This window comes from Poecilia reticulata, linkage group LG22 (genome assembly GCF_000633615.1).
Source record: "Poecilia reticulata strain Guanapo linkage group LG22, Guppy_female_1.0+MT, whole genome shotgun sequence".
NCBI classification, from domain to species: Eukaryota; Metazoa; Chordata; class Actinopteri; order Cyprinodontiformes; family Poeciliidae; genus Poecilia; species Poecilia reticulata.
In genome coordinates, this window is record NC_024352.1 from 22,535,702 (window position 1) to 22,561,974 (window position 26,273).

The 26,273-nt window shown below is 38.1% G+C and overlaps 2 protein-coding genes across 4 annotated transcripts; one reads left to right on the forward strand and one right to left on the reverse strand.

The window, feature by feature from the left end:
• Window positions 1-969: 969 nt before the first annotated feature.
• Window positions 970-22,560, reverse strand: rpap1 (RNA polymerase II associated protein 1). 3 transcript variants are annotated; one of them, XM_008399990.1, is made up of 27 exons: window positions 22,487-22,560; window positions 21,403-21,593; window positions 21,176-21,324; window positions 20,795-20,887; window positions 20,130-20,262; window positions 19,269-19,415; window positions 18,946-19,170; window positions 18,206-18,321; window positions 17,320-17,418; window positions 17,144-17,245; window positions 16,898-17,065; window positions 15,948-16,127; window positions 15,738-15,872; window positions 15,492-15,662; window positions 14,713-14,870; window positions 13,602-13,763; window positions 13,320-13,515; window positions 12,603-12,712; window positions 12,329-12,524; window positions 11,445-11,591; window positions 11,165-11,307; window positions 10,115-10,544; window positions 9,416-9,534; window positions 8,494-8,725; window positions 8,244-8,420; window positions 4,924-4,980; window positions 970-1,600 (listed from the first exon to the last, which is right to left on the reverse strand). In XM_008399990.1, exons 2-27 carry the CDS (start codon window positions 21,587-21,589, stop codon window positions 1,460-1,462), a joined length of 4,173 nt encoding a protein of 1,390 aa, XP_008398212.1. In that variant the 5' UTR covers window positions 21,590-21,593; window positions 22,487-22,560; the 3' UTR covers window positions 970-1,459. The 3 variants fall into 3 exon arrangements, with proteins under 3 accessions (XP_008398212.1, XP_017158125.1, XP_008398213.1); XM_017302636.1 differs by having other exon boundaries at window positions 21,403-21,590; window positions 22,487-22,551; XM_008399991.2 differs by lacking the exon at window positions 22,487-22,560 and adding an exon at window positions 22,235-22,461.
• An 851-nt stretch (window positions 22,561-23,411) lies between these two features.
• Window positions 23,412-26,266, forward strand: iah1 (isoamyl acetate hydrolyzing esterase 1 (putative)). Its single transcript, XM_008399988.2, has 6 exons — window positions 23,412-23,527; window positions 23,629-23,681; window positions 24,474-24,625; window positions 24,714-24,875; window positions 24,955-25,076; window positions 25,333-26,266. The coding sequence occupies exons 1-6, from the start codon at window positions 23,465-23,467 to the stop codon at window positions 25,507-25,509; spliced, it is 729 nt and encodes a 242-aa protein (XP_008398210.1). The 5' UTR covers window positions 23,412-23,464; the 3' UTR covers window positions 25,510-26,266.
• Window positions 26,267-26,273: the final 7 nt, after the last annotated feature.

The window sequence follows — 26,273 nt, forward strand, 5'->3', positions numbered from 1 at the left end:
ATCTATTTAATCTGGCATAAAGTTACAAAAACATTTATTTCACCCTTATATTCATTTCAATAATTCAATATTTAAATTTGATCATTTGAATAAAACTGGATATTGATACAAACATTTTAATCTATTAAATGTGAAAATAAAAAACGTTTTGTAATATATTTTGTGTTGAATACTGAGTATTTATTTTAGCATTAGTTAAAATTATTACAGCACAAGAAGAAATATTAGAATTATACATGTTTTTTAAAATGCTTAAAATTTTAATACTATGCATATAATTACACATAAAATTATTTAATTATTTAAAACTTTAATTGACCATTTAATAAATTGATATATGGAAACATTCACTATACATATATTTTGTAATTATTTAACACAATTATTTCATTTAAATTAACATGTCGATTTAACAGATTATTTATTAGATAGTGGCAATTTTGGCCTTCAGATTTATTTATTTTAGGAAGATGAAAATACAAAAAAAGGAAGAAAAAATAGGAATGAAACTCAGAAATAAAAAATATATATGCATATTTTTATTTCAGTACATTTTCACAGTTCACAATGAAAAATATCTAACTTTTTTGACTTGTAATTATTATAGAATTTGTGTTTTATTTATTGAGCCAGATGTTGATTAAGGCAGCGATGGGCCTCCATACTTCCATCTGAGAGGTTTTTAATGGCTAAACTGAACATAAAATGGCTTTAAAGGGTGTTTCCTTCTTTATTATGTGATAAGACGTTAAAGCCACGTAACCAAACTGAACTTTAATCAAAAACACGTGGCCAAGCTGGAGCCTGAAGCTGCATTTTAAAACGTGGGTCAGTGAAGTTTTATGAATTTAGTTCAAACAGCTGCTTTCCAGAGTTTCTTTTTCTGCCAGTTTTCACTTTGGTTTCAATTCAAATAAATGTGTTTGATAAGGTTGTAGCACAGACGTTGAATAAAAACAAAATCTCCCATTATGGTCGTCGGAGAGGGACGTTTTATTCACAGATAATAAGAACATTTCAGGCACTTGCAGAGCAGGATATCAGACACCAAACTCTGTCCTGGGCGGCTTTTCAAGTGCAAGAAACCCTTTAGCAAAAAGCTGAAGTCACATGGGGACGAGGACTGCAGCACCTCCGCTCTGTCCCATCTGCATTTCATTTCTCGGCGTTTGTATTTGGCCTTTGGCTGTCATTGAAAAGGGATTTTTCTACTTTGGTGTTCCCTGAATTATTTGCACAGCTGGGCCGGGTCCGGATAGGATTTGATTTGATTCTTCTCTTGCTCGGCTGCTGGAGCAGGACGCAGAAAAATCTCGGTGACCGTGCCATTTCCAGGGCGATTGACATCACACAATCTCCCACTGCTAGCTTTTCCTCCCAACATGCAACCTCACATGTTTACAGCTTCGTCCCGTCTCTTTTTATTCCAACTCCCCTCACGTTACTGGTGTGCATCCAGTCAGGCTCCACTGTCGTCCTGCAGACCGAGAACGGTCTCTAAACGCTTCGCCCTGATGGCGGGAAGCTGTTCATACATGTCAAAGCCGAGCTGGAGGTGCTGTTGGGTCAGACGGAAAAGAAGCAAGTGGTTCTTCAACACCTGGAAATGAAAAACAGAGTGAGGAGGATGTGAGGAAAGCAGCAGGTGTTCGTCTTTATCTGCTTTTCCCTGCATGAGGCGAAGGAGGACAGAGACTTAAAGTGACCTCCTGAAATAACAAACTTCTCCACACAAATTGGTAAATCCACCACACCGGGGAAAATACATATTGAATACTTACAAGATTTTTCTCAGTTAAAGCTGCAGCAACGTTTATAAAGAATTCAGTTTTTACAGTATAATGTGAGAGAAATAATCTAAAAAAAAAAGAAAAGAAAAACAATCTCCTCAACTTCTTCCCTGTGCTACTATTGCCGTCTGAAGAAATTCAGTGCTCCCGACCAAAAACAACCAATCAGGAGCAGGAGGGGGGTCTTAGCGCTGTTAATCAACTTGTGTACATGCTGCTAAACAAATTACCGTTACAGGAAAACAGTTTATCTGCCGTCAGTAGCGGCTATGCTAGCTGCAGAGTAGCAGAAGTCAAATGAGAGAATAAAATGGGGTGATGTGCAGCGCCACACGAGGGTGATTGGCAGCGTTATGACCCTCCTCCTGGATCTGAATAATTATTAAGTAAATAGTTTCCTTTTTTTAATACTAATAAGACATTTTACCCATGGCTTGTGTAAAATAATCTGAAAAATAATCTGACAGTGGAACTAGTAGTTTTTCATCAATATTAAGGCATTATTGGTTTAAAACAAGAGCCTAAATAGATACTTCCAAGTTAACTTTGTCTTATTTCAAGTGTACTGAGATATTTGCACTAGAAACTAGATCAAATATAGATGCATCTTTTAAACATGGTTTTTAAAATCATACTAAAATATGCACTACAAAAACCCAACATTTTACCAAGTATTTTTGGTCTAGTGCAAACCAATCATATCCACTTATAACATGAAAAAATGTCGTTATAAGTGAAATAATCTGCCAGTGGAACTTTTTATATGAATTAGTTACTTTAAATGAGCTCTTAAATCTTCCTGAAAAGTTACTTGTAAGTTAGTTTTGTCTTACTTTGAGATATTTGCACTAGAAGCTGGACTGTTTTTGCAGTGTGGTGAACATTTCAGCAGAAAATCACCACCTTTTCACTCATCCTCGGATCAAAATGTCTGACATCAACCTCTTTCATTTCTCAGACGTGACTTTTATCTCACTTGTCCTCAGCGTCCTTCTGCACATCGCTCTCCCCTCTCTGAGCTTCAACTCTTGTTTTACATGTTTTTGTCCGGCTGAAGACTCAAACGCCTTTTACAAATCACTTCACCCAAACACTTCTGCACTCTTCCTGATTCTCACACGAACGCTTGAACGCATCAGGAAGACGTGAGCTTCGGTGCTTCAACCAAGGACGACAACAAGCGGAACGGATACGCTCCGACTCGAGCCACGGGCGTTTTTTACCCACAACGGCAAAAATAATCAGCATCATGTCGGCTGAGTTACTGTTTATTTATAATAATTAGTTTCAATAGGCTTTCCAAATGCGGTTTGAATCTGATTTTCATAAAATACTGAATCGGCTGAGAGGCCAGAAGCCGTCTAGGACGAATAAATTCTTTCAGTCAGTCACTAAATGTGATTACAGCGGGACCTAATGAGATGTTATGGAGGAGCTGGGGCATAAAAAGAGGCAAATTAATTAAAAGTTTCTGCATTAAAATAACTATTCTTACATCATAACCTTCTCTAACCACGCACAGGTCCGTCTAAATAAATCAGAATTTAATCACAAAGTTAATTTCTTTCAGCTCAAAAAGTGAAAACTCGCATTCATTAAACACAGAGCGACATATTTCAAGTGTTTATTTTTGTTAATTTTGATGTTTATGCTCTATAGTTAATTAAAATCTGGAATCTTATTTCTTTTTCAAGTAAAGTATTACATAAGACCAATAAAACGTTTATATAGAAATGGACCTTGGCGACTAAATTAAAGGCAAAACTTTGATCTGAACAGTAAAAGTTTGGACCACTGAGTAACAGTTCAAGTTTTTTTTTTTTTATCTCTGCTCTAAATAAGATGCAACACCAGGAATGTGGCAGTTCTGGATCATGACCCTGTTCTGTCCAAGTGCAGTTTAGACATGCTCCACTTTTTCCTTCCTCTCAACTTTCCCATAATATGATTGGATGCAGCATTCTGTGAACTTAGGTGAACTTTTGTGGTTTTAACACATTTCTCTTTTGAAAACCCTTTTTAAGTGTTTTTATATAATTTATATTATATTCTTTTCATATGGAAGACGATCAGAGCAAATCTAGACTTAAATCTCAAATCTACCAAATTAATTTGGGACGGGCTTTGAATGTGTATAAAGTTTACAAATCCTACAAAAAATAAAAAACTGTTGTGATTATTTTGCCAGCAACATAATTGACATGAATATGTTTTGTTTTTTGTTTGGAGTTTTATATATATATAAAAATTATTGGAAATTAACCATCCATCCATCCATTTTCTTCCGCTTATCCGGGGTCGGGTGGCGGGGGCAGCAGCTTCAGAAGGGAGTCCCAGACTTCCCTCTCCCCAGCCACTTCTTCCAGCTCCTCCGGGGGAACCCCAAGGCGTTCCCAGGCCAGCCGAGAGACATAGTCCCTCCAGCGTGTCCTGGGTCTTCCCCGAGGCCTCCTCCCGGTGGGACCTGAACACCTCACCAGGGAGGCGTCCAGGAGGCATCCTGACCATTTGCCCGAGCCTCAACTGGCTCCTCTCGACGTGGAGGAGCAGCGGCTCTACTCTGAGTCCCTCCCGGATGACCGAGCTTCTCACCCTATCTCTAAGGGAGAGCCCAGAATTTTTAAAATTCAGAAATTTCCAAGTTTTTTTCTAAAAACATTTCTGAGATTAATCTAAAAAATTGTGAATGTTCAACATTCAAAACTCTTCCGTAATTTCCTTATGGAAAAATCATCAGATTAAATACTTCAAATCTATCACTTAATGTTATAAATCTGTACAGTGTATTAATTCGGATTGAATTACTAAAATAAACGTTTTGATCGTATCCTAAGTCAGTTTGCTTTCACTGCAGAACTAAAGAGACCAGCAAACAAACCGTAGGTGCGACATAATGAGTAAAACTAAGCTGTGATATCAACACACAGCAAGAAAAACTGTTCAGCGAACTGAAAGAAATGAGAAGTGAGCTCAACAAGCTGAGAAACGTTTCAAAACAAACTCGTTTTCCACAAATGTGGGGAGAAACTGAGAGGCCAGAGTCGATGAAATCAATGAACACCTAAAGGCGGAGGAAGAGCAGAGCGAATAAAAACAAGGAGACGAGCAGCGAGTGCAGGGAGAGTAGGAGTACCTCATCAGCCAGGTAGTAGATCTTCCTCAGCATACTCAGTCGAGCTGCTTCGACCTCCTGGAAACAAAACATTTGAATCCAAGTCACAAAGAGTCGTCATCATAAACCGGAGAAATGTCGGCCAAATTTAACAACAGGAAACAAACCGGTGCAGCAAAACTACAGGGCAGCTTCCTTAAAAATCACATTATTCTATTGATTAATCAGAAACACAAAGGGCATTCTGCTAATCTTCCATCTAACCATCTGGGCGTTTTTTAAACAATATTGGAACTGAAAGATATAATTAAACAACTAAATTCATTATTTTAAACAAAAGAAATTAACATTTTATTGTCTACAATGCAATAAAATACCATTCCTGTAGTGAAGACTTGATCATTTGCAGCAAAAGATGCATCTAGACTTAAAAAAAACTTCTAACACGTGAAAAGCTCGGGTCTTTCTGCTTGACTTAAAATCAAGGAATTATCTATTGATTATTGTTTTCCTTAAACTGCTTAATTGGAAAGCAAAAGGTCCTTAATAGGAGATTTTTCTTTGTTAGCAGACTTTAAACCAGGTGAAGATAAAACTGAAGATTTTTGCACCTCAAATGCAAAATGTTGAACAGTTTTGACTTATTTACTGCTTTTGAGCCAAACTGCTGTGTGATGTTTTCCTTCCACTTCACACTCACGCTGTGTCGCATAAAATTAAAAGTTTGCATTCCAGAGGTGTGAATACTTTTTCAAGAGGCTGTAGAAACCCAGTTGGAAAGACCAGAAACAGGATCGAACCGACCAATGAGGTGAGCTCTGTCTGAGACAGCCAGGTGCAAGACAAACTATTATCACTCCTGGACAGCAGCTCTCACCCTTCATTTGGTACAGAGCAACACTGAAACGCTGCAGGAAAACACATCAGCATGCGTTCTTCCTCAGGCAAACCTACAGCCGCAATATCTTTTAATAAAACACGTAAAAATTTACTTTACATTTGTTTTAATTGAGTTTTTGATTATTTGTTTCCTCTTAAACACTGTTAATATCTTTCTTGTTGTAACGATTTGTTTATATATATTAATATTAAAACATTTTTTTTAAACTTTCATCCTGAATGTTTAACCCTGTAGCAGCAAAAGATAATTTATACGTGAGTTTTTTAATAGCGTCACGTATAAATTTGTATATTTATATTGGTGCCCTCTGGTGGACGATTTTAAAACTACAAGTGGAAAAAAGATTTTTGCGTGAAATTTGAGTTTTCTGGGAGTAAAAATTCACTTTTCTGGAATAGTTAGAAAAACATAAAAAGCCAAAACATCAATAACTTAATGATATAGAAAAATGGGTAAAATGTGGAATGTGTAATATTTTAGGTATATAATTGAAATTGAATGAATTTACAAAGTGATTAGATTTGAATGTATTAATGATACATATTTTGATTAGATTTTGAAATCAATTACTGTTGCATATTGTTTATTTAACTACGTACTACAGCGACAATCATGCTATTAAAGCATTTTTTTTCAAGAAACAGCTGTTTTGACGTATTTTTCAGATTTTAAATGAGATTCTCTCCGTGTCTGATTTGGAAAAAGTTGATCAATGATGGAGCAGCTAAGAAAACTGAAGGCAGTATCAGTGGGAAACTTAAACCCAAATGGAGAAACATTCCAAGAAACGACGCACGTTTAAAGGCTTGAAGAGCCACCGAACGCCAGGATATGAAGAAGTCGTTATCAGCAACAGGAAGAAGACATTAAAACTCATCTAAATGTCGACTCTGTGAGTTTTTAATTTGGTGACATCATGTAAAATCCCTGAGGTCTGATCCAGCCTCTGATTCACTGCAGCAACAGCACCCACTGGATCGGAAATAATTACACGGTTTGCTTTTAGCTCACCTCACCGTGGCGTGTAAAAATAACCAAATTAAAACCTGGATCATGCGGCGACACGACTAAGACATGCTCCCTTTCAAAGGGAAATAAAGATTTTTAGCCCAGTCTGGGATGCAAATAACTCAATTTAAATTTATTCCAATTGATTAGTTGATAACGTCCACTTAGTCTTTCTGCTAGTGTGGCAGTTTGGCCTCCATCCAGCAGAGGGCGCCCTAAGGGGATCCAGTTGATACAGAAACAAAGCTGGCGGTCATACCTGATCAGTTTGGGATTAAAAATGCACTTTATGCAGTTTTGATTTGAAATACAAACACTCAACAAGCTCCTTAAGTTAAGTTTCACTCCAAATAGTGCTCATTAATATTTTATTATATACATTTACATGAATACTTTTATTATTATTTATTTATTGTTGGAGCCTGACAACAAAATTTCATTTAATTTGTAAATTTTTTTAAACATACAACTGAATGACAAAAAACTATGTCTATTTAGTGCCACCTTCTCATTCAAAAATGACTGATGTGCTATGAAAACAAAGATGTAAAGACAGAAAAGTGGAGGAAACATTACAGAAAAATTGTAACATGATAGAAAAAAAAAACATGGTTTTGAAGGATGTGGAGCTTTAATGCACTGGAGTGAGCAATATTCAACTGTATGAATATTTCCGATCGTGGGGAATCATGTGCATTTTATTCTTTTCATGTTTTATTTTTCTATTCAGCAACTTAAGAAATTCTTGTTTTGTTATATTTTATAAATATGTCTAGGTTTAATAACATGAGAAAACAAATTTCTGCTTATTTAGTTAGTATTTAAAACTACTGAAAATAATAATATGAAAAATTTGGCCCTTCTTGATACAAGAAAAAACTCAATTATTAGTCGACGAGATCAATCGACTTTAGATTAACTCAATCGATAACTCACAGATCTATCCCATGTAGAGACTAAACTACCATAGACATAGAAAAGAGTAGACACCACACTGGCTGCTCTGGCAGGAAATATGGCGGCCATCTTGGAGCGGTCGTCCCTCCTAATTGGCTAAACCAAAACAGCAGAAGAAACCTCAGCACTGCTGGATATTTTTGTTCAAATCAACAGAATATTGACGTGACGACTCCGGTGATAACTTTTATATATTAGATGAACAAATTATTGTTTATATTTTGTGAATAGAATATTACTATACTGTATTTATGTCCACCAGCAAAACGCCAGCTAATGTTAGCTATAGTGCTTGGTGTAATACACAATGAAGGCTAACTATTTCCTAACATTGAGTTAGATTATCTGACACAAGAGCGCCACCTTAGAAAAACAATAATATTATATATATTACTATAAATATGACCAAAATGTCATCAACAATAGGCAAGAGCATCTATTCTTTATTATGTCTGTGGACTAAAATGCGCTGTACCTGCACCGCGGCATCCTGGGAGAAGACGAAGGAGTTGATGTGAGACACGGCAACCACATAAAAGACGGGACACCAGGACAACTTCAGGGTTCCCGTCACTAAAGCGCGAAAGTACAGACGAAGAAGAGGGAGGGAGTCTTCAGGCGGCGAGGTGAACCGCTCGATGGGGACGGACAGCTTCAGGTCAGGAGAGAAAACATCAGGTTCCAGCAGGTTGTTTTCACATTTAAAAAGCAGGTGGTGACCATACCTGGTCCAGAGTGACACCCAGCGATCTCAGCATCCCCACATGTTCTCCAAAAACAGCCAGCCTCATGGAGGCGCTGTACCTCCTCTGCAGAGGCAGCAGAACCCAGCAGCCAAACAGCCGGTCTCCAAACGACACGGCTTCGTACTGGGCCAGGAGGGCCGAGTACAGGTCCTGGAAGGAGGCCAGGCCTGGAGGAGGCACGTCCAGGTCCAAGGAGTCCAACCTGGACCCCCTGGAAGCAAAGAGAGAAACTCTAAGGCTGCGACTCACGATTATTTGAGAAATCAATTGATCTATAAAGTAATGAGATTGGAAGTTATATTCTACAGATTTTTCATTTGAGCATATTTTATACAATATGAGAGATAAATTAAAGACTCAAATCAATAGATAATACTGTTGCTTTCTTAAATAAGAAAATAAACATTTTAGGAAGATTTTCCCTTTATTTCATGTTTCATTTTTGTAATCCATTTGTAACCTGTGTTTTATATTCCACTGATCGGTGGAGAAAAGACTCCTTGGAGCTTCAGTTCGCCGAATCGTTCGGATGTTTTTGTTCAACTGATTTGTTTGGCTGTACTGATGTTTGTGACTTAATGTGCTAATCATTGAATTTGAATGCAGGACTAACAAAATAAAGTCTTTGTTCAAAACAAATAAATAAATAAAAGCCACGTTAAAGTCCAGAACCCTCCCAAAAAATAAAATAAAATAAAATAAACATTTCATTACCTAACTGAAGTTTTTTCTTTCACCAAATGGTCTTTTTTTGAGTCTATATCCTCCAGTTAACAATCAATTCATTGCTAAATTAATTAACACTTATTTCAATAATTGATTAATCACGATTAATCCGATCAATCGTTTCAGCTCTTGTTTATTCGGAGACTGCAGTGTATTCCAGGTGAGTCGCTCTCACCTGGTGAGCAGCCTGAACAGACCCCAGGTCAGCCTCTGAACGGGTCTCTCCAGGAACAGGTCGCTGGAACAGAGGAAGACGCAGGAAAGGCGGGCGAGTTTGGCGACAGGAAGGACGACCTGCAGATGAAGAGAAGCACCAGAACTGGTCAGTATTGAAGACAACAACTTTACATGAACTGAACTACTGGCTGTGCACTTCAAAGATGATATAAAGATGTAAAATATTTATTTTCTTATTTTAAAAAGAAATGTCATTTATTTGTATCCTATTAATTAGGGGTTGCACTGATTTATTAGCGCCGATTTCCTGATCGGCCGATATTTACATGTGAAGTCGATCGTATCCACTGATCTTATCTACCTCAGCAAACATCTAAAAATCAACCTGCTTTCCTTTGAGAGAGCTTTGACTGACAGACCGGCCCACCGGGTGGGTCATGTCTGCATGTTTATATTTAACAAGTCACTCCGCTGTTACCAACACAGCGACTTTCTTGCTATATTTGGTGACATTTCAGACAAAGAAATGGCATCAGTCGGGCTTTTAAAGATTGGTAACCGGCGGTGGTCAAAAAACTGCAATCGGTGCACCCCTACTCTTAATCAGAAGCTGTATCTAAAGCCTGAATTTTGACCAAAATATGAAAATCCTTTCAAGTCTTTTTAATAAAAATTGTTATTAAGATTTGACTTGTACCTTCAGAGCTTCTTCCCTCCAGACCTCCAGCAGCAGCAGCCACTGCAGACAGTGGGTCACCGCCTGCAGAGATCCATGAGGCAGCTCCTCCACCGCCAGCCCTCCGCCGTCAGACGCCCCGGCCCGCTCGTACAGCCCGATCAGCGGGATGAACGGCCAGTCAGACGGGAGCGTGGGGCCGGTGAGCTCCGGGAGCAGATGGGACCCGATCCAAGGGTTGCGCCCCAGGAAGACGTCCCGGGATGTGATTACTGATTGCTCCAGGTGGGCCAGGTGGGTGAGGTAGCAGCCTCGTATGGAGGGCAGCTGGGTGCAGGCTTCTCTCAGGAGAGCGCCGACAGTCTGGAGGGAGGGAGACGTCTGATGAAGCTGCGTGTGGAGCTTCAGTTCCCCGAGCTCCACAGCCTCTGGTCCGCCGCTGTGGCCCTCCCTGCAAACCAACACAGAAACTAAAGTCACTAGTCATTACCTAAATGCTGAAATCAGACGGGTTTGGATCTAGTTACTAGAGCTGAAACAATTAATCTGACTAATTGTTTCTGAGCTGATTATTTAAATAATCTTTAACCGGAATAATCAGACTCTAATTTCACTAATATATCTCCTGAAAACCCTGAAAACTGTTGATTTCGACTTTATAACAAAATAAAGCCGAGCTGCTGCTGTCACTTTAACCGATGGTTTAATTTGGCCTCTAATTTGTTGTTGCTCCTCCACTGCTTTAAGCTACGTTAATAAGCTGCAGCTTCTGGTCATTATTTCCACCACATTTGAGTCAAATAAATTCAAAGTGCTTATTGAAAATACTGGAGCTCTAGGTGAAGAAATGCTCTTTGTTAGAATCTCATAAGCATGAGAATCTTAATTTAACAAGGAAAAGATAAATGAATCCAGACTGAACTCTGCAATGCAGCTTTATACTTCTCCAAAAGTAATCATGCCTTCTTTTTTAACGACTCTGCTCATTTAAAGACGGTCAGACAGCGAACGAATGAGGCTTCCTGGAAGCTTTTCAATGATTAAACTGAGAAAATTAAAGGTTTGGCTTACGATAGAAAGTCCTTGCTGAAGATAACAGTGGAAAGCAGCTCGTGTGCCAGGTATTCACTGCCTGGAAGTAACCAGGGAAGAAGCACCAGCGCCACCTGGTGGTAAAGTGAGGCATGTTTGGCAACTTCCGGCTCAACTGGAACCTGAAAACAGAAAAATAAAGAGCAGAAATACCTAAAATATATGAATCTCATGTGCAAACTATTTGTCCTGCAGGTTCAGACTTTGTTTTCACTCAACAGTTGAGCAGGAGTTGGTTTTAAATTGAATCCAGACTCACCAGTCTGTGCGCCAGCCGGAGCAGCAGGTACAGGAAGTGATGTTCGTGGCGAAACAGCCAGGACCTGCTGTGGGACAGAGTGGGCGTGGCCTGGCTGCAGCTGCGCAGGTAACCAATCACAGGCTCTGACAGCAGGAGGCCTGAGAACTGCAGAGGTGAGGAATGGATCAGAGCTGAAAGCATTGTTAAAACTGAGGCCCAAAACAGAGAAAACATGAACCAGAATAAGTAATATTGAAGAAATAAAATGAAATTTCAGATTTTTCATACTAGATGTGATTTTAATTCACTTTCTTCTCTAAAAAAGAGATTAAAAATGACAGAAAATATTTGCAAAAGTGGCTTTCCTTTCAATCATCCTCTCTGTGAGTTGCATGATGGAATATTAGAGACAGGCTCCGAGAATTTTTAATTTCGAAAAGGAATTAGCAAAAAAAAGAAGGAAAAAAGTTGTTTTTCTGAGAAAAAAGATTCAATAGAGTTACGAGAATCCGACCTTTCAACAAAATGGACTCAGTTGTTTGCACAGTTTTTAAAAGTCCTACTAGTGATAATAATTTGATGCTGATGTGTTAAAAGATTAAGTATTTCTATTGAGCATTATCTTTAAATCTTATACCAAAGTACAACTTCACAAGATGCTATTTTTTGTTCTCATCCATCCATCTATCTTCTTCCACTTATCCGGATTCATTAATTTACTACTTTATTCTAACATCAGAACTTTATTCTTGTAATATTTTAACTTCTGTCTTCTGTTGGGCTCAATCAAGTATTTTGAATTTGAGAAAAATTCAGATTTTCCAAAAGTTAATCTTAAAAGAACTCAATCGAAGTCAATTTACCGCCAACACGAATGTGTAGATAACATGACATAGATCTACCTTCCTACTGAGACCTTTATGGATCTCTGTGATGGTTTCAAAGACGAGTCCCAGTCCCGTCAGGAGAGGGAAGGGAGAGCCGGGAGCCGCCAGTCCTGGACGATCCCTCCATCCCGAACACGCCAAACCAGGGAGGCTGGGCGCGACCTCTGGGCTCTGAGGACTGGACTGAAGGTTACACACAACCGAGGACGACCTAGAGTAAACACAAGAGCGTGTTGAATAAAAACATTCTTAAAGAGCCGTTTCTGTGTGGTCGCTACTTGAGCCTTACCTGAGATTCTTCATCAGGTTTTGCACAACATCGTGACACAAGAGAGGCAGAAGAACCTCCGACGTCAGGAGCTCCAAGTCCTGAAGCGTCTCCACTGGCTTGAAGCAGGTCTGAGGAAAACAGTGTTAGTATTAACTGTACAAATACAGGCAGTCTATAGTCTGTATAGATCATTTTCATAAGAGAAAAACTCTGAATGACTTGAAACACCCAGTTCTTGTTTCTAAAAATAATAACTGTATGTTGTGAAATTGCGACAGAGTATTAAAGCCATGCTGGTAGGTTTCTTATTACGAGAAGCCATAATGTGAGGATAAAGTCATATTACCAGAATAAAGTTGTAATATTATGAGAATAAATTCATAATAATACAAGAATAAAGTTGTAATATAATCAGAGTGAAGTAGTCGTTTCATAAAAACTCCTACACAAATAATAATTCAAAAATGACTGAGTTTATTTTGAAGAAAGACCCTGAACTTGCCAAGCTTATCACATCAGATCTTGATAAGCTTTTTTATCATAAAAACAACTCTTTTCTTGTAATATTAGGAAGTTTTTTTTGTGAAATTGAATCTTTATTATTATTATAAATTATTGACATAATTTAAAAAAGTCTTCCTAATACTTCATGGAACATAAAAATGTTAAATAAATAATTAAAACCCCAAATTTCCAACGAGCACACACGTTTTCACAGCTTCCAGGTAAGCGTACCTGTCTGGAGAGCTGCTGGTAGTGAGCTTGTAGGTAGACTAGATAAGCAGGTATCAGAGTCAGGACGCCGTCTCTCTGAACTGGATTATCGAGGCCTTTGACTACGCCCTTCAAATGTCCCAAAAGGAGCGGCTGCAAACCAGTAACGTGACTCCAGGACACGGGCGGCGGAGGCGGACACTCCTCTCCCTGAGCTCTGTGGAAACAACAGAGACAGCAGCATGCAGATGTGGGACTTTCATCAAATAAGGTCAATGTTGCCGCCTTGTCCCTCCTCGGTACCTGACCATGCCGGCCTGCAGCTCCTGATGGCAGCCAGCCGTGTGTGTGACCTGTGTGAGCAGAGACAGCAGAGCAGAGAGACGATGCAGCTGCAGAGGATCTGAGGTTGACAGGATGCTGTTGAGAGCCTGCAACGTCCGCACCAAGGCTGGGTACAGGTCTCTGGAGAGAAAAATAAAATGGCCGACATCTTCAAACAACTTACGATTAATTGTTGATTAATAGTTTATCGGATTAAAATTAGTTCCAATCAAGGCTCTGATTGGCTTAGAGCTTCTTTTAATGTTGTAGTTTGGCCACCATCCAGTAGAGGCCACCACTGGTCACCCTTAAGCGGAGAAACAAAGAAATATAAACACTCAACAAGCTCAAGCTGTTTCTGTCGTACAGTCTGCCGACCTTAATATCTTCCTGTTCAATTTTCATCTTTTCTTTTTCTATTCAGCTGCCAAAGAGGTTTACATTTTGCTACATTTTCTAAATATGTCTAAGTTAAATAATGTGAAACCCCCCCCACCCCACAATTTTCTATTACTTCCATCAGCACTTAATAGATTTGACAATTAAAAAAGAAAAAAATATATATATACATGTGTTTTTTTTTTATTTTTATTCAGCATATTATGAAAAATTAGTCCTTTGTGTTTTGAAATGACGGTCTCTTAGAATTCTTCCGGGGTTGCTAGGTAAATATGGTTGCTAGGTAACTATGGTTGCTAGGTAACAGCGAAGTGCGCAAAGAATGTGACTTAACTATTAGGAGGCTTTTTGAAATGGCTCATTTTCCAGACACCAAAACACATCAACTTATAACCAAAAACCATCTGGGTGGTTTTTTTTAAGCGTTTGGGTTGTTTTTAAAAGCAGTTGAGTCCTAAACGCAGAACAAAAAATGACTTTTTCTTTTAACTTTTCCAAATTTTACTCTGACAGGTTCCACTAATTGACGTTTTCCATTGGACATTAATTTAGTTCTGTGGTTACCTTTATGATGACTGGATTATTACACTGAATTTTCATAAAATACACAGCAAAAAAAAAAAAAAACAATTGTAGCATTTCTGCAAAGATTTGTACCTGAAGCAGCCACTATAAACAGAAAGTTGCTCACATGTACAGTTGGCAGGCTTGTCCGTAGGCGGCTGCTGCGGCCCACAGCCTGTAGGCCTCCGTGGAGATCCGGAGGGCCTCGTTTGGCTCCATCAGCAGCTCACTGGGCTCGGCACTCAGGAGGCAGGACAGGCGTTCCCGCACTCCCAGGGAGTTTAACTGGAGAAGAAGAGCAGACGCGACGCATTCAAAATCAAGGCAAACTCATCAAAGGTGAAAAATATTAAAATAAGAAACAAATTTAAGTCACTCGTAAGAAGGAAAGTATTAAAATTCTAACTTTAAAGCAGTAAAAATGTAACTGATGAAGCATTCATCTTTGACGTTTATGCAGGGTTTGTAGACTTTTCAAGCATTTTCAAGGTAAATTTTCAAACTTTTCCAGAAGCAGAAAAACGATTTTCAATTCACTATTATATGACATCATTTATTACTGTTATTTAATGCATTTTGATATTTTTCTACATTCTACAGGGGGAACTAAACTACAACAAAATCTTATGTTTTGATGTGTCTCTCACAGAGACCTGACCGGTCTGAGAAAGTTACAAAAAAATCTAAAAAGAAAATGTTCTCGCTACGTTTTCTGGCATTCAGCAAATAGAAATAATTTTAGTAATTCTAACAAACCCAAAACGAGAGAAATTTGATCAGTTTTAACTTCAAACAGTGAGAAAAATTATCTTCAAATATCTGGTTTCAGCTGTAAATAACGTTTTCAGGGTTTGGAGATTAAACACTTTCCAAACCTTGAAATCCGAGCATTTTGATTTGACTTACCAATCTGGCGCATGCATGTCTCCCAGACGTCGCCAAAACCCTCAACAGCTTCATGGCGTCGGCCACAGGACGTCCGTAAACAGACGGAGAACTGAGGGACGATGGAGACGTCCAGGAAGTGGGAAGGAACTCGGACATCAGCGTCTCCATCAGGCGAGGACAGTCCAACACCTGAGTGAGACGCAGCACGGCGTGATCCAAACGTCCCGTGTGTGACTCGCTTTCTGTTGCTCATGTTCGTCTTACCTGGGCGGCAGACCATGAGGAGTGCCGTGCGACGCGCGTCAGGACGTGCAGGACGTCCTGCACCGTGAGCGGGGACGGTCGGACCACTTCCAGAATGTAGCGCAGCCTGGGCAGGAGCCTCATCCTCAACAAACCCTGAAACACGGATAGATTTTATCTGCAGAACATAAAAACGTTACTAAGATAAGATAAGGCAAAGCAGAGTGTTACCTTAACGACATCCTGTCTGGCAACATCATAATCACTCTTCCTTTCTTCTTTCTCCTTGGCTGTCTCCCTCATGCTTTCATCCAGCCCTTCGTCCTCCTCATCTTCCTCCTCCTGTGAGGATGGCAGCAGCGGGAAACACGCCAGGCCACGAAACCAGGAGAAGGTGCAGTCCAAGCACTCCTGAAACAAACCGGAGCGTCGAAAAGTAAAAATAAAATCCCAGATCCTATTTTTCTTATCTAAAAAAATTTATTACAAATGATGGAAAATATTTTCCATCCAATCATCCATTCTGTGAGTTTGGCTACGAGAATTTTTGTGTAATTATGAGAATAAAGTCTAGTATCAGTAGTAGTATCAGAAAAAAAATCAGTTTTACCAGAAAAAACGTCTTAAAATTAAAAGAAGCTCAGAGTTATCAGGACCAGAACAATCATTGCAATGTCCTGCTACTGACAATAATTTGATGCTGATGCGTTAAAAGATTAAGTATTTCTATTGTGTTATCTGTAAAACTTATACCAAAGTATGACTTAAGATGCTCCTCATTTTAATTTCTTATTTTTCATCTCAGAGTTCTCATAAAATTACTCATTCACCTAATATTACGACTTTAATCTGGTTATATTGGGACTTTATTCTTGTAATAATATGACTTGTAGTATTTCAAATATTATGTAATACAACACTGTAATAAAAAAAACACAGTCCAAGTAAATACAAGCTGTAAACAAGATGACGTGATGAAATCTCTGTGAACCATGGAGACCCAAGGAGTGAATGGGTGAAAAATAAATCCCAATTTTCCACAAATTAAATCTTCAAAACACCAAATTCAATTAACTGATCAAATCAATTTATCACCCTACCCTGAGTACTTAAAACTCAAAGATGCATTATGACTGAGCCAGGACGATGTTTGCAGTAATCACTGTGCATCTGGATCTTACTTCATCTTCTGCACACACAAGCAGGGCTTTGAGTGCATGAACGGCTGCAGACATCACTCCTTCGATGCTGTCGTCCAGCGCAAAGCGGAGCAGGAAGAGCAGACCGGCATCGAGCAGCGTGGACGTCACGCTGCCTTTCAGAACCGACTGGTACGCTCCACCTCGCGCCTGCAGGATAAAAAATAAAACTGGGTCTCTGCAGGTTTCCCTGTAGCTATTAATCACTCCATGTGCTGGTTTTTATACTTTAGTCAGGATGCAGGCGAGAGTGTTGAGAGCCAGACTTCTTTGCTGGATGAGCTGACTGCGAGACAGAAGGAAGAGCTCCTGCAGGGAGTAACCGGCTCGCTGGGGGAAGAGCCATAAGTCATTGTCAGCGCGACACAGATAAATATAGTAGTTGTATGTTTAATGCCGCAGACCTCGGGCTCGTCTCCATGGTGGTGCAGGCCTAAGTGGGTCGGCAGATCTTCTGAGGGAGGAATTAAGGTCCCAGTGAAGTCAAAACGAGCCTGCATGGCCTTTAGGACACAGGAAAAGCAAACAAGTCGACTAGTACACACCAGGGCTGAAACAATTAATCGGAATAATTGTGATTAATTGATGACTAAAAGAAGAGTCGACTAATTTAGTAATAGATTAATCATTAACTGAAGTATACAGACTCAAAAAACGAAATTTGCTTTAAAAAACAACATTTTTAGAGCAACATTTAAGCCAAAACTGTACAAACCCATATATATTTAGCATTTAAGATTATAAAAAAAACTTTGTCTTATAAAAATGTTCAACCAAGTTTTAGCTTCTCCTGGTTCAAATTCTGAATTAAGCACCTTTAGCTGTCCAATTATTAAGAAGTTAATCCAAAACACAATCAACAGATCAGCCCTACTGATGCTCAGTCAAATAGAAAGGATCGAGCCTTAAACATTCAGTTAGAAGTGTTTTTAACTGCAGATGCATCCTTTCCATCAAGTGTCAAATGAATTCTACGCTATTCTAGTATAACATACTTGTTTATTTGCATCTTTGATTTATAATATTACGTTAAAATATTATATTATGCTAAAAAGGGTAATTGTTGGTAAGAAATCTGCAGAATGTGCAATTTTTTCAATCCAATTAATTGATAAAATATTCAAAAAGAATTTGATTACAACAATAAAATCATTTATTTCAAGACAGCACTTCCATACCAATATCCCCTAAGTGAAACAAATAGCAATAAAAACGCTAAACATGTGAATGTCCGCACATTTGAATGAATAAATCGATAAATAAAGGAGTTCAGTGGAGGACATTGATCACCTGTTTGGTTCCTTTCTTTCTGGGTGAAGGCAAATCTCTCATCCACTCCAACTTCTCCGGCTCTAAGGTGTCCATGTGGATCCATTCCTTCTGGGGTTTCACCGGCAGGTCATCCTCTGAATTCAAACATACCAACACAAAATGAACCAAAAAAGCCCAGCAGTCAAAAAACATTTAATATACAAGAGGAGCTTTTTCTAAATGAAGCAGATACTTTAAAAACAAGCTGATTTGTTGTTTAGCTAACTAGTGAACCCCTAGCAGCTTAGTTAACGTTTGCTGGTAGGTTGTGATGTCAGTAAAGAAAAATCAACCTGTAATGATTTAATAATGATTAGGGCTGGAACGATTAATCGGATTAATCATAATGAACTAATTTAGTAATCGATTAATCATTAACTGTTTACAGACTCATAAGAAACACAACATATTCAGTGCAGTATTTAAGCTAAAACTACAAAATACAAGAACATTTTGCATTTCAGATAAAAAAAACACCTTCATGTCAATTAATTGTCAGAATAACCAACATAATAATCGATTATTTAAATAATCATTATAACTAACTATTATTACTTGCTGCACTAGTAATAATGATAATAATAATGTATTAGATGCACAATAAGGTAATTAAAATTATAACATACATATTATTAATTTTGCAACCTACTCCTTTAGTGAATTTTGGTATTTTGGACCTTATTAGTGGGAGATTATTTAACTAAAACGTAAAACCTTACCAGTTAAAGGTGGTGATTTGACCTCGGTTTCCTCCTCCATCTCCGCCTCCGGTGGACTCTGACCCGACCCGGCAGCGGTTCTGCAGGATTCTCCACTCTCTGCGCCTTCAGCAGGAGGACCTTCTTCGCTGCATGTACCTGCTGCTGCTGCGTGTTCAGACGGGGAACCAGGCGACACGGCACTCTGAGATTTACGAGATCTGATGAACTCCACCAGCCTGGGATCTGGGAAGGACGTTTAGCCGTCAATAAAATCTGTTTCAGTTCTGGAAACTAATTCAATGCAGACGATATTTTTATTTCAAGAGAATTTAACTTCTCACCAAGCTGAGAAAAAAGCTTCTTTTGCTCCTCTAGAATCTCAGATTTGGACATCGCTTGGAGCTTCGCCTGGTTCTCCTGGTGGATCCTCAGGGTTTCTCCAGAACTGTCCGGACCCTGAAGGCCTTCACCGGACACCAACCTAGAACCTGAACACAAATGCATTTACACCTGCACCTTCTTACACTAATCTCACAGTAAATTTCAAGCCCTTTTCAAGCATTTTCAAGGTACGTTTTCAAACTTTTCCAGCACCACACTTTGAAGGTAAAAAAACATTATTTATAATTATTATTAGCAATAATGTTTTGTTGTAGTATTTTACAGTAAAACTAAAACATAACATTTTGAGTTTGAAGTCTCCCACACTTCCTGTACACTAACGAGGTCTGAAAATAAAATAAATGTAACAACAAAAAAAATCCCGCAACTTCAATAATGTTGTTTAGCATACAAAATATAATCCAATCTCATGTTTAATTACATAAATCAAATATTCAAAAATAAAATTGTATAAAACTTTCTCACTCATTTTTATTTTCAAATAGAAATAACCTAAAATAAGAACATTTTAGTCTGATTTAATTTCAGACAGTGAGGTTAAATCAGTCTTTTTATCCGGTGGTTGTAAATATCTGTTCTCAACTGTAAATAATGCTTCACATATTTAGGCTTTTAATCAAACAGTAGATTGAACTTTATTACAAAACTGTGCAGTTTGAATATCAAGCACTTTCAAGGAGAAATGCAAACATTTGTAAGGGTTTCAAGCTCCCATACAAACCTTGATAACAGGAATGTCAAAGGAGAGATTTAGTGAAAGAAAGCAGCTTTTAGAGGAGTTACATTTTAATGCTTCTCACCAGCATCAGAACGGAGGATCTGATCTCTGGGTTCAGCTGAAGATGCTTTCAGTGTTTTGTCCTCTTTTAGTCTCTGAGCTGCAATCTGACGAGCAAAGATGCTCCTCTTCCCTTTGGATGACGAAGACGGAACCTGGAGGTCCATCAGAACAGAACCACATCCGCTTTATTTGTGTAAATATGCTTTGCAAAAATACTTAGTCCAAATTAACTTCTACACATTCTGGCAACTCATTTACAGAAGCTATGGTATTTATTTACAAAATATTCATCTCTAGTGAATACATTTCAATTTTGTTTGGGAATATATCACTCAAGTTTCATTTACCAGCCAGTAAATGTGTTAAGAAACAAAGAAAAATTACTTCAAACTGATGAATGCACTGCAAAACCAAGTAGTTTCTACTGCAAATATCTATAATGATAAAAAATAAGGTACTGGTTCCACTGGCAGATTATTTCACTTATAACATTTTTTTAAAATCAATACTACAGAGTTATTGACTAAAAACAAAATCCTATATCTTGCTGAAAAGTTACTTATTATTAGTTTCATGTTACTTCAAGAATACAAAGATATTTGAAAAACTAGACCAAAAATACTTGGTAAGATCATGTGTTTTTGCAGTGTGAATTTATGTGTTTATAATAAATTGGGACAATACCTGAGAGCTGGTTTCTGAGCGGTGCAGAACTTTTGGAAAAGCCAGGCCTGTAACCGCTGGCAGAGATATTTGAGCACAGCTGGTGTCTCTCTCCTTCAAGTAAACAACAACTTCATGAGGCCCAAAGCAAAAACACTGATGCTTTTATTTAATTTATTAAACTTGGAGAGTGTTGTTACTGAAATTATATTTATTCAGTTGAGCCCAAAAGAATTTAAAAACTACAGCAGATGCCTTTTTTTAATACAAATATGTCCAAAATCCTTACATTTTTTATTTTGACCCAACGATTTTGGCCTACATGACAAAAACTTTGGACACTGATGGCTCATGGTTTCTTATTCAAACCTTTCAGTTGGATGATTTTTCAAGAAAACTCACCACAATCCTGGAGAGAACAGCACTGATGTGGGTATCGTGTCTGTCCAGCCTTTCTCCAGCATCCTCATCCTCAAAAGTCACACGACTGGCTTTAAATCGAGACTTCTTCGGAGGGGCTGGTGTTAAAGACGGCAGCTGGTCTGGAAGATCTGCAGCAGTTACATTCAGAAGTTTAATATTTCTACCGATAGAACTTTAAATATTGATAGCAAACGCTCGTTTTCAACCTTCTATGGTGACTACGTCCTTCTGATTCTCGCTGCTGTCCGCTCCCTCGGCGTCTCCAGCCTCTCCCCTCCTCTTGTCAGGACGGCGGACCATAGAGGCGGCTGACGGCGCTCCAGAGGTCAGGAAGCGTTCCTGCTCCCTCAGGAGGTCCGCCTCAGAGTCGGTCGGTTTGGGACGTCGCAGCATCCTGCTAAAACACACAGAACATGGCATTAAACAGCTTTCTCTGGAAATTATTTCACATTAATCAGGCATACATACAGTAAAGAGATTCTTAAATATGTATGTAAAGAATTTAAAATAAAAGTTGACAGCAAAAAGTAACACACCATGTCTTAATGCAGCAGAACAGTGCTTTCTACACCCTTGATCCCAATTTATATGCATTATTCAGAACTGAACTGAAAGCAGTACAGACATGTCCTGTCATGTATTTTAAATATCTATATTGCCTTTTGTTTTACAGCATTAATTTCCCCACTTTTAGGCCATGTACCACATAATATGTGGCAAAAAAGGAAAACAGTGAACTAAATCGGTTTAAAGCAAACGATAAACTACATAACTACAAAGATTGCTCACTTGTTTCCGTTATAATTATTAAAATAAATAGGTACCAGTAACACCTCTCTTTGCAAAAAGTCTAATTCATGTCCAATATATTGTTGACTGTCATAAATGGTAGTTTTGGACATTAAGCGTTGCGTCTGCTTCTTTAAATGAGCTGAAGCCAGTAAAAACAGTTCCTTGCTTTTAATTAAATGTAAAAGTTTCGGATCATCGTTCCGTTCCGTTCCGAAATGATGTTACAGTTCATCAAGGTTCACGTACAATATGTGGTAGAAAAACCCAGAAGCTCAATCTGATCGGGTTAAAAAAACAAATTCTCTTTTTAAAATGATGTTGATGATGTTGTTTTCACGTGCAGCTTTCATCTGAGCGCGAGAGTAAACGTTGGGCGAACGTTAGCTTTAAATCCTAAAGAATTTCCGGTTAAAGACAAAACACCCCACAACTATACTCCAGTTCATCAAGTAAAAACACCCATTCATGATGTTTCTGATTAATATAGTGCCAGCTAACCTTTATTAAGAGTTAAATCCTGGAGGATCCTAACCGAGGTTGCTAGTTCACACGGAAGGTTTTTAGTGTAGGACAACAGGAGCCTCCTTCAAAATAAAAGCACAATACAGAATATATTTAATAAAAAAAGAAATAGATAACCCATGGTATTTTCTCTCCCTTTTTTGTTTTTTCTATAATGTGTGGGTGTGTTCTAGTTAGTTATTCAAACAATTAAATCTTAATAATCAAAACAGTTATTTAATGGGGTAAATTAATTGAAAATAAAAGAAAAAAGAAGAATTTAACTGGATGATTTGAAAAATAATTATTGATAATTCGTGATTATTATTTGTCCACTGTAATCTTTTATTTATTTATTTATTTATTTATTTATTTATTTATTTATTTATTTATTTTTTATTTACCTTTAAACATACATTAAAATTTTGATCTAAAGTTTGTCTTAAAACCCAAACAGCACAGTGATGGTTTGGGGCATGAGCAGCTTAGTTCGCTTAGGCCTTGGGCACTATTAGATAATAACAAGTTATTATTATTATCATTAGTATTAGTAGTAGTAGTAGTATTCTATCAGTAGAAATGTAATCAAAAATAATTGTAGTAGTGGTGAAAACGTGGTAATAACACTGACACAGTTGTTACTATATTTTTTCACATAACGATTAAAGTTTGATCAAACAATTCTTGACTTTAATTTTTTACATAGCAGGGAAGAGTCACATGAAAAAAGTCTTCAATAAAGTGCACAGAACGGATTCCAACTACATAAAGACACATACAGAGGCATCTGAATGGTCAGATTACAGAACATAGAATTTATTGTTCCAGATTATAACGTTTATAACATTTAATTTGCGCAAAGTTTTGTTAAAACTCCAATACACACTTTAATCCACAAGGTGGCGGTGGTTCGCCTGTTAGCTGTTTGCCAACCCCCAGAGAGGAAGAAGAAAATAAAAGGAGAAGCTTTGAATCATGTCTAAGTTCAGCACAGTAATTTGGCCTAAAGTCGTTTTATTTGGTGACTCCATCACACAGGTCGGTTTTCTGCGGTGAAGACGCAAAGTGTCATTCTGGTTGCTGTCTAATCAGCGTCACCTGCAACATTCCTGTAACATTTATGTCCGTGACTGTTTCAGTTTTCCTTTCAACCCAATGGATGGGGAGCAGAAACTGCAAATAAACTTGCAAGGTGAGGAGATGACAGATTCAGTGATTTCATTTATTTCCAGAATCAGCGATTTATTCTGTATAAAATCAGTTTGTCACAACAGAATGCCACTTGCGAATAATGATAAACCAGGAAGCTTGATTCCTGGTTTATCAGACTTTTACCAGACTTTTCCTTTATAAAATCTTCAGATGCATATTTTATACATGTAAATGTTTACATTTTGGTGAGAAGTCTGCCGTTTCCCCCACCATTTCTGTTTGGACATTGCACTTCTACACGGTGTTTTACGGTGACATCGACAACCTTGTGGCGCGTTCAAGCACACCTCGTACACTACAAAACAATTTTTTAGTGACTGATTTACGATAAAATGTCCCCGAGGTTGTGTAGTACTTTTAAGGTATCCATATCGATTTTCAAGTAGCTTCGCTGTTTTTTTGTTTCATTAAATTGTAAAATATGCTTAAATAAAGGTACTCTTCAATTATGTTTTACACATAATGAAATCAAATATAAATGTTCACATTTTTGTGATGAGTTCGCTATTTTCCCCTCCACTTCTGTTTCTTAGTGTTTTACAGTCACAGCGTAATGCTCATGGTGCATTCAAGTACACCTCGTAAACTTGATAACCAATGTTAAAATACGTTTGTCGTGATTGGTTTATGCAAAAAAATTAAGGATTAAGGAAAAAAATTACTTGACCTGATTGCATTATGGAAATCGCTTAATTTATAAGTTATAAATTTCAACAAATCTTGTTAGTTACATGTTTGATGGATCTGTGAATCTGAATCATTCTGTTTTTAGGAAATGTGACGTTGTGAACAGAGGATTGTCTGGCTATAACTCCAGATGGGCAAAGATGGTCCTTCCTCGCCTCATCAGCAGCCAGAATGCAGCAGAAAATAACATAGCAGCTGTCACCGTATTCTTTGGAGCAAACGATGCTTCGCTGGAAGGTACATCCAACTCCCATCTACTTTCTTCAGGTTTACTACTTTATAAAATACAGAAGTTTAGTGTACAGAGGTTTTCTGTCTCCTTTAGATAAGAACCCACAGCAGCACGTCCCCCTAACGGAGTATTCAGAGAACCTGAAGGAGATCAGCAGGTTTCTGACCTCAGCTGGCGTTCCGGCAGACAAAGTCATCTTCATCACTCCTCCTCCGATTCACGAGCCGGCCTGGGAGAAGGAGTGCGTCCTGAAAGGTAACCTCCGGACCTCTGGGTCGTCCTCTTCCTGGTTTCCTGTGTTGACCCCGACTGCTTCCTGTTGTGTCTCCACCAGGATGTCCTCTCAATCGGCACAACTCGGTGGCCGGACAGTACGCTCAGGCCTGCGTTCAGGCGGCTGGTCAGTGTGGGTCGGACGTCCTGGACCTCTGGACGCTCATGCAGAAAGACGGACAAGTGAGTGCAATCTTGGACATGTAGTACATTTTTCCACATTATCTCATTAGAGTCACAAACGGTTAATGGTTTATTGGACTAAAATTAGCTGCAATTGATGATCTAATAGCCTCATATTCTTCTTTTAGTGTTTTAGTTTGGCTGCCACCCAGCAGAAGGCAGCACTGGTCATCCCTAAGAGGAGCCAGTTGATACAGAAACAAAGATGGCGGGACCATACCACAATAAATTACTGAATTATTTAAATGTTGTCCAGGACTTTACCGCCTACCTGTCTGACGGGCTGCACCTCTCCGAGAAGGGAAACCAGTTTGTGGCGCAGCATCTCTGGAGCATACTGGAGAGCCGCGTGGCTCACCTGCCCTTCATTCTGGCTTACTGGGGAGACGTGGACACCAGCAGCCCAGAGAGCAGCCTCCTCTGCTACTCATGAAGAAGAGGACGTCTCGAAAGCTTAAAAACAAGCAGTGGACTTTAGACTTCCCAAAGTATTAGTTTGTTTTTGGGAATTACAGCAACTGGAGTCCAAACTCTCCTGTGAAGTATTAGGACTACTGTAGGGATAAGGGGAAAAGGACTCTGAAATTTTTAGATTAATCTCAGAAATTCTCTAGAAAAAACAAAAACATTTTTGCTAGAAAGAAAAAAAAATCAGAAACTCAGAATCTCAAATTTTCTAGAAAATGGCTTTAAAATCTCCTAGATTTTAAAAGTAGAAATTTTGGTAGAAAAAAAATCAAATTCAAGAAAAAAAAAAGTACGTTTTTGAGTTTGAAAAATTGCAAATTTGCTAGCAAAATAAGAAATTAAGGATTTCAAATTTCCTAGGAAATGGTTTTAAAAATTGAGTTTTAAAAGTTGAAAATTTGGTAGAAAAAAAAGTATTTTTTTTTTAATTGAGTTTGAAAAGTTGTAAGTTTGCTTAAAAAAAAAAAAAAAAAAAAAAATCAAAAAATTGAGGATCTCACATTTCCGAGCTTGAAATTTTGATAGAAAAATTCAGAAATTTTCTAGAAAAAACTTGGACAATTGAGAATTTATTTTTCAGGCAAGTTTGACTTATAAAAGTTTTTTAGAACATTTCTGAGATTAAATTTAAAAAAACCTAAACTTTTTTTTAATTTCAAACTTAGAATTTTCCAAAAGTTCCTGAAAATTTCTAAGATTAATTAAAAATATTTCTGAATTGTTGGGTGA

Bases quoted from the DNA above. Each gene is read 5' to 3' on its own strand.
- rpap1 (XM_008399990.1), bottom strand. From the start codon at position 21,589: ATGCTGCGACGTCCCAAACCGACCGACTCTGAGGCGGACCTCCTGAGG. The intron at 20,888-21,175 runs GTGAGTTTTCTT...GTTTACTTGAAG, and splicing joins CTGTTCTCTCCAGGATTGTG to GAGAGAGACACCAGCTGTGC. The intron at 17,419-18,205 runs GTGATCAATGTC...TGTGTCCTAAAG, and splicing joins GAAAGAAAGGAACCAAACAG to GCCATGCAGGCTCGTTTTGA.
- iah1 (XM_008399988.2), top strand. From the start codon at position 23,465: ATGTCTAAGTTCAGCACAGTAATTTGGCCTAAAGTCGTTTTATTTGGT. The intron at 23,528-23,628 runs GTCGGTTTTCTG...TGACTGTTTCAG, and splicing joins TTGGTGACTCCATCACACAG to TTTTCCTTTCAACCCAATGG. The intron at 24,626-24,713 runs GTACATCCAACT...TGTCTCCTTTAG, and splicing joins AAACGATGCTTCGCTGGAAG to ATAAGAACCCACAGCAGCAC.